Raw genomic sequence first — 13,593 nt, 5'->3', positions numbered from 1 at the left:
CCAGATTAGCCTGTGCAATCCGCAAAAGGCTAATCAGGGACGACACTTTCCGCTGTTATGGTATTTGCCTTTTGTATTTTGCAGTCATCAGGAAAGACGCGTGTATCATTATATCATCATCAACAAGGTAATGCCATATGTCTAATCATGTCAAAGTTTTTGCAATACCCTCAGGTGATAAGACATTAACCGTGTATATTCAATTAAATCGCATTCTGATTTATTACTCCAATCATACAAACCAAATTGAGCATTTTGTCTCTGATCGATACAATTTTGTTTTCCAAATTTAAGGCATGCGCTTTAAGGCCTAGTTTAAGGATTGTCTGACACGTTGCATTCCTATCCGGACTTTTGTTTACATATAGATGATCCGTGCTCAGTGAAAATTGCGTTTAATGCATGTGCGTAAAGTGCCGTCCCAGATTCGCCCGCGCAGTCCGCACAAGCTAATCAGGGACGACACTTTCCGCTGTTATGGTATTTTTCGTTGACAGACGCTCTTCTTAGCAAAAATCCAGTTTAGGCGGAAAGTGTCGTCCCTGATAAGCTTTTGCGGACTGCACTGGCTAATCTGTGACGACATTTTACGCACATGCATTACACCCCTTTTTCACAGAGCACGGCTCAATTGTGCTTTAAGAACAACCGATATAAAATAGTTAATTCTACCGGCGAAAGTAAATGTCAAATAATACAAAGAAATCAAGATCACACTAGCTGTACTTAATTATAAAATTCAATTTTATTAGTGTTGCTTTAATAAACAAACGTTCACTTAACGTTGCATTTCTTTTTTTGTCATTAATTGTGTCCGACCTCTATTTAAATATATGCACTTGTATACTAAAACGTTAACGAGTTCAACACAAAGATCAATTGCAAAATCAGAATATTTATTTAGGAATAAATTGAGCTTACAAGATTCATAATAAGGAGTGTTTATATCAGCGGTTGTTATATCTGATTTGCATTTTAATGCTCGACGCTCTGGTATCGATTATTTATAGCAATTATAAAGCCTTCCTTCGTTGGGATATACATTTTCAGGTATTTGCATACCTTAAAATCTGTTTCTTATTACTTTTTTTTACAAAACGATATTTTAAAATGTGTTTAAGCTCACACTTGAAGTACGATTCAGCAGGAAGTGATTTATAGATACTACAAACGTATTTCAGTTACACAATTTTCTCATTAAAAAACTGTGTGCGGATCATTACCTTCTGGATTTTAATTTAGAGTTTTTAACACTAGCTCTTAACTTAGTATTGTTCGTCGTTCTTTTCGTTTTTTTACACTTCATGATTCCATTGTTCTAACTTAACCGATTCAGACTGTTAATCAAACTAAAGTGTTGCGTTTTCGTAATACTGGAAACGATATTTTGACCCTCGAGTGTTATATTTGTGTCACGGGTTATTGGAATAGCGAAAATATATACAGAAAATAAGTACAATATTGATTCATTTAGAAAAGAATAATATAATCAGGAAGAAAGGTTCAGTTGTATAACTTTCGTTTATTTTCATTGTTTTAAAGTAAGCTGATTGTATTCTTGTAATGTATTTAGAAGTTTGAATAATTGAGTACAAAACTCTCAATATTTTAATTAACGAACGCGTTTAAAAAAAAAATTTGATTCAGTTGTATAGCATTATTTTCTTTTCATTGTTATAAATTGTTACGTATGTAGAAGTTTGAGAATTGTGTAAATTACGCTGAATATTTAAATGAACGAACGCGTTTTTTAATTTGTTTAAACCTTCTTTGTTGTCAATTACCATGACAGGCACGTAAAGTGTCATTGTAATTTTCTTATCGTGATATTTAAGAAGTTTCAGATATAAACATTATTCAACGGAAAGTGTCAGCGCCGAAATAACCGCTGATTGTTAAAGAGATACCAGCTTTTGTTGGTTTGGGTAATATTAACAACTTTATTTGGTATTTTCATTTTTGATTCCAGATTCAAAGGATTAGCACGTGATCCATCGTCGTCATGGGATTGTTAACGTTTGTGGGACGCATAGTCCTGACCGTTTTGAACACGATCTTCATTGTAAGTACGAGCAATATCTCTATTGCAAATACGAACACTATCTGCATTTTAAGTACGAACATCGCGTGTACTGTAAAGGCGAACACCATATGTATTATAAGTACGACCACCATATTTTACGTTAGAACGAACGCCATCATTATTGTGAGTTTGAACATCAGCTGTTTTGTTCAAACTTCATCTATAGTGTAAGAACGAATTATATTTGGTAGTATAAGTACGAAGTCTGTTTATATTGAAAGTACGAATGCAATTTGCATTTTAAGTACGAACGCTATGTATATTGTAAGAGAAACGGAATCTTATTTTCATAACGAACACAATCTTCATAACGAACACCCTCTAAACTGCAATTACGAACACCATAAGTACTTAACACCATCTGTAGTGTACTTACAAACATTATATTTATTGTAAAAACATCATCTTCTATTATACATACGAACACCATTTGTTTTGTGAGTACGACCTTCATCTTTCAGTACGATAACCCATGTATTGAAGGTGCGAACACCTTCTAAAATTGTATTTACGATAAATATCGAATACAGATAAAATCTTTAAAGCCACACACATTGAAATGAAGCACATGTCATAGAAATTTAAGAAAAAATAAGAAGCATATTTGATCTATGCCAATTAGAATATATCTGATGGTTACAAGGTAGAAATCCGTCTCTTTTGCGCTTTAAAACTTATCAAATAATTGCGTTTCTCGAAATGGACATATACGTCTAGCTATCTTTCTTTTGGTTTTAAATGCGGTACTGTTTGAAAAATAATAAATTACATGCTAACTAGGCTATAGATTTAAGTTTATCTATGCCATATTACAATATATCTGGTGGCTACAAGGTACAAATCCGTCTTTTTTGCGCTTTAAATCTTAAAAATAATCGCGTTTGTCGAAATGGACGTATACGTATAGAAATCCTACTTTCGGTTTTAAAATTAAAAAACATAACTAAATTACTTGCTTACTAGGCTATAGATTTAATGACAATGTTGCATACTTTCAAATTGCATCTATATGTATTGATTTACATGTACTTCATTTCAATTACGTACATCCTCTTTGTTATACGCGCGACAGCCATCATTCATTTTAACCCATTTATGCCTTGTGGACTCTGACATCCTTCTAAATTAGATCAATTTATTTCCAAAATTAGGTATGTCTTGTATATTTATTTCTATATTTAGAATTTTTCTTACAGAAATTACTTTCAGCAAATAGCGTAGACCCAGATGAGACGCCGCACTATGCGGCGTCTCATCTGAGTCTACGCTGTTTGCTAATGCCTTTTTTTCTAGATGCTAGGCATAAATGGGTTAAGTACACACATTATGAGCTTAGTTTAAACCTATATATTCTAGCTCAATTACATAGAAAGCCTAAGGCATATTTTAAACGCTCTCGAGTCCATTTCCTGGCACTAGTATCAATATACTTGGTGTCTAATTTTAAGTTTAGTTTATTATAAGTAACAATCTCGCCTTTATCGTATTCACGTACACCATTGTCCCATGTCAGTTATTTGAATTCTTAAATTTTTTATCAAAATGCACCAGAACAAAGATTCATTTGTTGCAACATTCTCTTACTTTACAGGGTATTTAATGTAAATGAGTTCACACATAGTCGGCTCCTATTTCAAACAAATTGACGTTTTCGGCTCAATTTTATGAGAAACGTTTACCTCGAAACTCGTCAAATTATAGCAATTTTAAATCAATGCGATTCATTATTGCAAAATGCTGCCATTATCACGGCCTATGTCAGCGCTGTTATTTACCTGGTACGTGATAGCGCGTCACTATAGCTATGATATTAAGTATGGCACATAACAAAACACAAATTTCACTGATACGGATTTCACTGCATTTCCGTTTTCAACTCCATACGGATTTACCAGTTAATACTACATGGCTTGGAAACCAGTAGCCTTCGTTTCGAGGAGGTGTTGGGGTTTTATAATTGATCAAAACAAATTTCTAACAAACCACTTCTTAATGATCGATTAAAATTCTATTCAAAAGTATGTTTTAGTTTTGTGACTTTTTTCTATTATTTTTTCCTATATCGACCATTGAATGAAAATGTAACACATAAAGATGTTTGTAGAAAAATTCAGTGAGTTGTAAGTTAATTTTATTGGTAATATGGAACCGGTATAAACTCGTAACCATTCCATATCAGATTTTATTCAATTTTTGTTGGTACTGGTTACCATTAGAGGAAGTTACCGCTACGATAAGTCTGTAATTTGTCACATATTTTGAAAAGCGATAAGATGTCACCGTTAAATTTGACCCATGCGATTATGGTTAAAAAACAAAACCGAAAGATTCAAAATCGTCTACACCCTTATCTCTGAACGTGTTAAATAATGGGCGCAATGTTTGACAATAAAAAAACGAGGTACTGTAACACACGAACAGGTCTACACGGTGAGCGAATGAGCCCCCATTCGTTTTCAATAACGAAATACAGATGCACATTGATAAGCAGAAGAATTAAACATTTGTTCATAGATACTTCGACAAATTTTCAATAGATTTAATGGTCTAATGCAATCATGGGATTGGTTTCTAAAGGTTAGAAATATTAATATAAGCCGCTATATAGGACAAAAAGAGCTTAATGCGTGTTCGTTAAGTGTCGTCCCGGATTAGCCTGTAAAGTCTGCACAGGTTTATCAGAGACGATACTTTGCGCTTTCATGAAATGCTCTCTTTCAAGGAGGTCTCTTTTTAGTTAAAATCCAGTTTAGGCGAAAAGAGTAGTCACTGAGTAGCTTTTTCGAACTGAGCTTTCAGCGACTTCATCATTTAAATCAGTTGAAGTATATGTCAAAAATAAATGATGTAAACTCTATTTTTTGTCAGATTATAATGTTAACTCAATCCTCTATAACTGTTTGTTCCAGATACATAATGTAAACTCTATAACTGTTTGCCCCATATATATATATATAATATAACCTCTCCAGTTGTTTGTTACAGAAACATAATGCGATTACGAGAACTGTTTGCTCCAGATACATTATATAACCTCTATAACTGTTTGTTCCAGATACCTTCATTACTTTTCGTCCCCCAAATACAAATTGTCACCTCTAAAGGTTTTTTTTGGTCCAGATACATGTAATACCTCTATAACTATTTATCCAATTACATTATGTAACCTCTACATAATATTACCCCATTATCTGTTAATCCCAGATTCATAATGTAACCTCTATAACTGTTTTCCCCATAAATAACGTAACATCTTGATCTGTTTATTCCCGATACATAATGTACCCCCGTAATTGTTTCTCTCAGATGATCGCCCTTGCCCTGGTGGTGTGCGGCTTTCTACTCCGGTTTGCTCACAACTTGGTGAAAGACAAAATCCAAGGTGTTCTCGACCAGCTGACGAAGTCCGTGAAAGATCTCAGTGAGTGGAAATGCTTATTTATATCATCCAATCAGCTGTCGTTATTCTTACGATGCTAACTATATCATCCAATCAACTGTCGTAATTATAACGTTTCGACCGTCTAATAGTCAACCGTGTTTGACGCACATGACTACAATGTAATAGTACTGGATGTTTCCTACTACATCGGCTCCTCTATGGGATAGCGGCGTTGACTTGTTGAAATATTACCGTTTTATACACAATGCCGATACAAGGCATTACAATTTAGCTGCTAATAAACATGTTTATGCGTAAGAATTAAACAACACCTATGCCGTTTTCAACAACCACGCATCTGAACGGCATAAGGTCGAATTTGGTAATTACAGTATACTCGGTATCTCTGTTGTACGGTGTTGTGTTTGTGGCAGCGCCTTGTTTATTTTACTTATCGAAATGAATCTCTAACTTGTCTTTGTATGCAGAATGATAAGCGAATACTCATTTTTACCATATCAATTACCTGATTTAAACTCATGCCTGTATACCTGTATATTGTCAAAACAGCAACACTGGATGTGATTAGCAGTTAATAAAACGCTCTATACCAGTGTAATTTCTTCTTTTTTGTTGATTTTAAGAAAAGATGCGTGACTTTTATTTAATTTAAGAAATATAATGTAAGACACAATGTCCATCCGTTCGAAAATATAGTGTAGGAAAACAAAATGTCTGATGTCCGTTATTTACTCGTGGATAGTTAAAAGCCACGGCCCCAAGATACTTAAACAACCAGAATTTAAATTGGCGTCTTTTCGACCAAATTAGAAAAAACACAACCGCTTTGAAATTAGTAATAAATAGCTAAATGGTAATACTAAAACATATAATTTTGATATGTGTAATATGTAATATAACTGATGATGCCTCTGGGGTAAAGCGTGTAAGTCAAGTACCAAGCGTATTGTATAAGTGTAAACTATATTGGCACACAGCGCTTACGAAAATGTGCTTAGTCGTGGGCAACACTTTCCGTTTTTATGAGATTTTTCGTTTAGAGGAAGACTATTCTAACCGAAATTCCAGTAAGGCGGTCTGCACAAGCTAATCTGGGACGACACTTTTTAGCACGTGCCTTAAGCCCAGTTTTCCCCGAACGATACTCATATTTTCATGCCTTGAAGGTGGTGTCGACCTGAACACGGACAATTTTGAGTTGGGCACAGTCGTACAGGCTATCGCCATTGCTATGATCGTCGTCGGCGTCGTGGTCGGGGCCATCGCCATAGTCGGCTACTGCAGCGCCTGCTGTAATATCAGCACCCTGGCTCTTGTGGTATAATCACCATTTCAGCTGTTTACTGCAAACTAAGTTGAATTACATAGAAAAGCATTCACTTAATTTGGGTATCAAAGCTTTAAATTAATTCGAGTTATTGAATTTTCTTTCTATTTAAGAGGCATAATGTATTAACCGCTTTATTCGTATTGCGATTATTTTCGTTGCTGTATTATGAAAATATGGTATTAATATATGCATAAGAAAATTGCTGCTTTACGGAACCGCCTCTTACTTTATGGACATACGTTTACTTATTTTATATTTTGTTGTCGATTCTCTGATACAGTCAATGTTAACTTTCATGCACGTATATGATTTTTATATCCGTTTTCCAGTACGCCATTGTTCTCATCGCGATATTGTTGGTCCAGGTTGCAGGGGCGGTACTTGTGTTCGCCAGACCGGAACTGGTTAGCCACACTTTGTTACTACCCGGTGAAGGTCACCTTTATGAACCAAATCAAATTACCTGAATGCTTATGTTGCTGAAATTGTGTTTTGCGTTCAGTGTAATAAAACAATTTAAACAAATGAGCGGTGCTCTGTGCAGTCCGCACAGGCTAATCAGGGTCGACACTTTCTGCTTTATGATATTTTCTGTTTAAAGAAAGTCTCTTCCTAGAAAAAATCAAGTTTAGGCGGAAAGTCTCGTCCCTGATTAGCCTGTGCGGACTACACAGGCTCATCTGGGACGACACTTTACGCACATGCATTAAATCCCCTTTTCACAGAGAACGGCAAAAATATATATATGCCTCAATGCGAATTCGTATCTTCAGCTAAAGAACTATATGACGACTGGGTTGAAAGTCTCCTTGAAGAAATACGGTGGACTGGAAGGTACTGAGACCGAGACCCTCGTCTGGAACTTTGCCATGCAACAGGTACGTTCAAGCAAAAGGTCTGCAATGGAATTAAGAAATTAACATGGTTATAGGTACATGTCCTCGGATGTAAATGTATTTAAATGAATACACTAATAACCCTTATATAATTGGTATAGTTTAACATAATTATAATTGCAAGGAAAAAAGTTGAAAGTTTGACATCAGCAGGGTTCGAACCCAGGACTTTAGGAGCCATAGCTAGAGCTCAACCACTGTACCACAGGGGCGTTTGAAATGTGAGGGTATTTAAAATGAGCTCAATGACGATACCACAGGGGCGTTTGAAATGTGAGGGTATTTAAAATGAGCTCAACCACTGTACCACAGTGGCGTATGAAATGTGAGGGTATTTAAAATGAGCTCTACCACTGTACCACAGGGGGGGGGGGGGGGGGGTTGAAATGTGAGAGTATTTAAAATGAGCTCAACCACTGTACCACAGGGGCGTATGAAATTTTAGGGTTTTTAAAATGAGCTCAACCACTGTACCACGGGGGCGTATGGAATTTGAGGGTATTTAAAATGAGCTCAACCACTGTACCACAGGGGCGTATGAAATGTGAGAGTATTTAAAATGAGCTCAACCACTTGTACCAAAAGGGCGTATGAAATGTGAGGGTATTTAAAATGAGCTCAACCACTGTACCACAGGGGCGTATGAAATGTGAGGGTATTTAAAATGAGCTCATCCACTGTACCACGGAGGCGTATGTAATAGGAGGGTATTTAAAATGAGCTCAACCACTGTACCACAGGGGCGTATGAAATGTGAGGGTATTTAAAAGAGCTCAACCACTGTACCACAGGGGCGTATGAAATGTGAGTGTATTTAAAATGAGCTCAACCACTGTACAACAGGGGCGTATGAAATGTGAGGGTATTTAAAATGAGCTCAACCACTGTACCACAGGTGCGTTTGAAATGTGAGAGTATCTAAAATGAGCTCAACCACTGTACCACAGGGGAGTTTGAAATGTGAGGGTATTTAACATGAGCTTAACCACTGTACCACAGGGGCGTATGAAATGTGAGAGTATTAAAATGAGCTCAACCACTTGTACCACAGGGGCGTATAAAATGTGAGGGTATTTTAAATGAAACATGTTAGGGATACACGTATTTGTTCAAGTAACACTGGTTTGAAATACTATTATAAGATTCAGCTATTGAAGGATGATTTGTGTCTTGTTTTGATAAAACTGGGCTTAATTCATGTGCGTAAAGTGTCATCCCAGATTAGCCTGTGCAGTCCGCACAGGCTAATCAGGGACGACACTTTCCGATTAAACTTGATTTTCGGTAAGAAGGGACTTCTTTTAAACTAAAAATACCATAAAAGCGGAAAGTGTCATCCCTGATTAGCCTGTGCGAACTGCACAGGCTAATCTGGGACGACACTTTACGCACATGAATTAAGCCCAGTTTTCTCAGAACAAAACACATTTATGAAAACAAAAATATAGGTTTTACATTTTTTCTTAGTCATAAGTGCCATTTTGTTTGTCTGAATATGCATCCAATCGTTTTTGAATTTCTTATGTTCATTTTTCATTTGTCTCATAACCTTAAGGTATTTTCTGAGTTTTGTTTTTGACTATATTACTAGAGATAATACAATTAAATGAAACGTTAGGGGCACCTTGCTTTAAAATGACCACGCTCACAACATTTCCTTTTTTCCGTCTGAAGTTACGAAAGCTCTTTTTTTCGAAAACTTAAGGTTATATTGAAGTCCACGTGAATCATTTTCACGAGAGCAGCCAATGCCTATTACTTTAAAGCAAATAAACTTAAACGAGTTTACCATTATGTAAAGATAATGTTTCGTATTGCGTATTGGAAATAGATTTCTTCTAAAGATTGGTTTAACAAAGTTTCTTTTGTTACAGAATGTCGAATACAGACTGGTTATTTTTATTCAATGTCACCATACCAGAGTAACTTAAACGATATTTTCAGAAAATTTATATCATGCGTTTGAATTGCTTGATATCGCTATTTGCTATCAATATTAACTTAAAATTATGTGTTTGTAACAAATCGTATAAGGTCGCCAATATGCGGAGGGGTTGAATCGTGGATAGATTTGTAAAGTATAATGCATGTGAAATATTTACTTAGAAAAGCCATTGCAATTGTAATGAGAAGTTGCATGTTTTTTTGTCTGTTTTATTTGTATTTGATTGTGTTTATTTCAATAAACACAAACACATCTGTCATATATCAGATTACTCACGACCGGTTTCGGGAGCAGATAATAATTCAATTAATTCCAAATCTCTTGAATTAATTGATTTAAAAAATCAAAAAAATTGTAATAAACTTGAATGAAACCATATGTTATATAAGGTATATGGATGCGCAACTATATTTGAATACACATATTATGCTAATATGACAGTTCGCACAGGCTAATCAGGGACGAAACTTCCCGCTTAAACTAGATTTCCTTTCTTTAAACGAAAAATACCATAACAGCGGAAAGCGTCGTCCCTGGTTAGCCTGTGCGGACTGCACAGGCTTATCTGTGACGACACTTAAAGCGCATGCATTAAGCCCAGTTTTCTCAGAACGTGGCTCATATTATTTTTTCAGAATTGAGCCCACTTTTGGAAAACCGGTCTTCATAAATGTGCGTAAAGCATCGTCCCAAATTAGCATGTACAATCTGCACATGTTAATTAGGGAAGACACTTTCCACTGGTATTATAGTTTTCGTTTATATACAGCGTCTTCTTAGCGAAAATCAAGTTTAGGGGAAAAGTGTTGTCCCTGATTAGCCTGTGTGAACTTCACAGGCTATTCGTGGACGAAACTTTATGCACATGCATTAAGCCCCGTTTTCCCAGAAAGAGATTCGAATTTATTTGAATTATTATTTTTATTTAGTTTGACTGTTGTGGTGCTGGGGCCTACACGGATTTCAACGATAACACAGCGTGGAAAACCAGCAAGGAAGCGAACGTCCTGACGCCAATCGCATGCTGTAAATCCTTGCCGAGTACAGATGCAGAGGTTAAAGAGTGTGCCGGGGACTCGACTGATACCAGTTATGATGCAGTCGGCGAAATAGCAGCAAAATCGAACTATAACAATGTAAGCAAGCGTTCATTCTATAGTAAAAAAATCAACGATGAAGTATCAAAACATATTTTCGAAAATATAATTTTAGGAACACAAACTCCTATTGTCGTGTTTTACCAACGTTTATTGATGAAAGCAATTGATCGCTTGCTGAAAATAAAGAAAGCCTATGGTCACAATTATTTCTGTTCAATATTGTTTCTGTGGTTATAATATTAATATATTTCTTGTTTTATGATAAATTTATTAAGACTTAATTGTATAATAATCATCAAACAATTAACAAATACAGATAAATAACACAAACAATGAAACTAATTAAACCGATAATTCGGAATGCCTTACATTCGGAATGTCAAAATATGACTTCATCCACTCCAGAACTGCGTAGATCGTGTCTGGGAGAAACTAGTGACACTGCAGCAGGAAAAGTACTGGTCAGCAATCGGCATCTGTTGGGCGTGTCAGGTAAGCTTTGTAGTCAGCCATTGACATTTGTTGGGCCTGCCAGGTAAGCTTTGTAGCCAGCCATAGACATCTGTTGGGCGTGTCAGGCAAGCTTTGTGGTCAGTCATTGGCATCTGTTGGGCGTGTCAGGTAAGCTTTGTGGTCAGTCATTGGCAACTGGTCAGCCATTGACATCTGTTGGGCGTGCCAGGTAAGCTTTGTGGTCAGCCATCGGTATCTGTTGGGTGTGCCAGGTAAGCTTTGTGGTCAGCCATCGGCATCTGTTGGGTGTGTCAGGTAAGCTTTGTGGTCAGCCATTGGCATCTGTTGGGTGTGTCAGGTAAGCTTTGTGGCCAGCCATCAGCATCTGTTGGGTGTGTCAAGTAAGCTTTGTTGTCAGTAATTGGCATCTGTTGGGCGTGTCAGGTAAGCTCTGTGGTCAGTCATCGGCACCTGTTGGGCGTGTCAGGTAAGCTTTGTGATCAGTCATCGGCATCTGTTGGGCGTGTCAGGTAAGCTTTGTGATCAGTCATCGGCATCTGTTGGGCGTGTCAGGTAAGCTTTGTTATCAGTCATAGGCATCTTCTGGGCGTGTCAGGTAAGCTTTGTGGTCAGCCATTGGTATCTGTTGGGCGTGTCAAGAAAGCTTTGTGGTCATCCATCGACATCTGTTGGGCGTGCCAGGTAAGCTTTGTGGTCAGCCATTGGCTTTCATTCGGTGTGCCGGGTAAGCTCTGTCGTCAGCCATCGGCATCTGTTGGGCGTGCCAGGTAAGCTTTGTGGTCAGCGATTGGCTTTCATTGGGTGTGCCGGGTAAGCTCTGTCGTCAGCCATCGGCATCTGTTGGGCCTGCCACGTAAGCTTTGTGGTCAGCCATTGGCATCTGTTGGGCGTGCCAAGTAAGCTTTGTGGTCAGTCATTGGCAACTGTCGGGCGTGCCAGGTAAGCTTTGTAGCCAGCAATCGGTATCTGTTGGGCGTGCCAGGTAAGCTTTGTGGTCAGTCATCGGCATCTGTTGGGCGTGCCAGGTAAGCTTTGTGGTCAGTCATTGGCAACTGTTGGGCGTGCCAGGTAAGCTTTGTGGTCAGTCATTGGCATCTGTCGGGCGTGCCAGGCAAGCTTTGTGGTCAGTCATTGGCATCTGTTGGGCGTGCAGGTAAGCTTTGTGGTCAGTCATTGGCAACTGTTGGGCGTGCCAGGTAAGCTTTGTGGTCAGTCATTGGCATCTGTTGGGCGTGCCAGGTAAGCTTTGTAGTCAGTCATCGGCATCTGTTGGGCGTGTCAGGTAAGCTTTGTGGTCAGTCATTGGCAACTGTTTGGCGTGCCAGGTAAGCTTTAAAATTTGGCCTTTTAGTTGAGCAACACCATGTCAAAGTACACAAATTATCATATTTCATTCGGCGGTCGCGTCTTACAATATGTATTTTCCAATGCACCGCCACACGACGCATGGCGACTGTGAGAATCGCTCAAAATATAATATAAATACTAGTAACCTAATATATCCTTGCTACATACAAATAATGTTGTTTCATTCAGCTCGCGATGATCATCTTCGCAATCCTGATCTTCAAGGACAGAGGCATCAAAGGCGGACTGGTCTAGACCTGCGTACTGATCTAGACATGCGCAGAGGACACGCAACTGGCGTATCTATAATAATGTTATTGTTATCATATTTTTCTTTTATTGTTGATGTTGTTATTTAAGCGTGTGTGTTTTAAAGCTGGACTTTATTGTGATATATAACTGTTACTTGTTCATCAGCATATATACAACAAAGGTTGATACATTGAATTGAGTTTCATAATACACATTTTGGACCAAATTCTGTATTATCTTTAGACAAGAAAGACAGTTCTTAATCTTTTTAAATGTGGTATTTTTAAACAAATACTACAAACCCTGTATTTATAAAACAAACAACAACACCAGACTTTCGGTGCTGGGAAATAAGCATCTATGAATATGCAATAGAGCGCGAAAGTGTATTTGGTGTGATTTGTTGAACGTGAAAAAGGATCGATGTCTTAATTGTTAATCTTAATTATTATATGTTTCTTATGTTACATGAGCTACAAATAAACAAACGTATAGTAAAGCAAATGTATTTTCGTTCTCGATATATGTATTATGGTATTGAATGTAAAACTTTTTATAGATCATTAACACACATGTGGTTATCGTGTGGCTATGATATAAACTAGTAAAAACATCATTTTGAATGAAAAATAATAGAATTTTAACGAAAAATCAACTTATCTGGAAAAATAACGCATTTCGAACACTATCAACTATATATTTGTACAGCAATAACTTCATAAATTGTGCAGCGATTTTCATGAACATGGTCTTATTCAACGCA

At 37.1% G+C, this 13,593-nt stretch overlaps 1 protein-coding gene across 3 annotated transcripts; it reads left to right on the top strand.

Moving 5' to 3' along the window:
- Positions 1-894: 894 nt before the first annotated feature.
- Positions 895-13,334, top strand: LOC127860742 (tetraspanin-1-like). Of its 3 annotated transcripts, none has more exons than XM_052399018.1 (9): positions 895-1,050; positions 1,970-2,062; positions 5,390-5,504; positions 6,653-6,804; positions 7,146-7,220; positions 7,590-7,694; positions 10,587-10,793; positions 11,163-11,249; positions 12,768-13,334. In XM_052399018.1, the coding sequence occupies exons 2-9, from the start codon at positions 2,003-2,005 to the stop codon at positions 12,831-12,833; spliced, it is 867 nt and encodes a 288-aa protein (XP_052254978.1). In that variant the 5' UTR covers positions 895-1,050; positions 1,970-2,002; the 3' UTR covers positions 12,834-13,334. The 3 variants fall into 3 exon arrangements, with proteins under 3 accessions (XP_052254978.1, XP_052254981.1, XP_052254979.1); XM_052399021.1 differs by lacking the exon at positions 895-1,050 and adding an exon at positions 1,111-1,172; XM_052399019.1 differs by lacking the exon at positions 895-1,050 and adding an exon at positions 1,290-1,501.
- The last annotated feature ends 259 nt before the right edge of the window (positions 13,335-13,593 follow it).

The sequence above is a fragment of the Dreissena polymorpha genome, chromosome 15, assembly GCF_020536995.1.
Source record: "Dreissena polymorpha isolate Duluth1 chromosome 15, UMN_Dpol_1.0, whole genome shotgun sequence".
NCBI lineage: Eukaryota > Metazoa > Mollusca > Bivalvia > Myida > Dreissenidae > Dreissena > Dreissena polymorpha.
Note: the sequence above shows the minus strand (reverse complement) of the source record. Positions and strands in the feature narration are given on the sequence as shown.

Excerpts from the sequence above, each read along its gene's own strand:
- LOC127860742 (XM_052399018.1), top strand. The coding sequence starts at position 2,003 with ATGGGATTGTTAACGTTTGTGGGACGCATAGTCCTGACCGTTTTGAAC. Across the intron at positions 5,505-6,652 it reads GAAGTCCGTGAAAGATCTCA|GTGGTGTCGACCTGAACACG; the intron begins GTGAGTGGAAAT and ends CATGCCTTGAAG. Across the intron at positions 6,805-7,145 it reads TCAGCACCCTGGCTCTTGTG|TACGCCATTGTTCTCATCGC; the intron begins GTATAATCACCA and ends TCCGTTTTCCAG.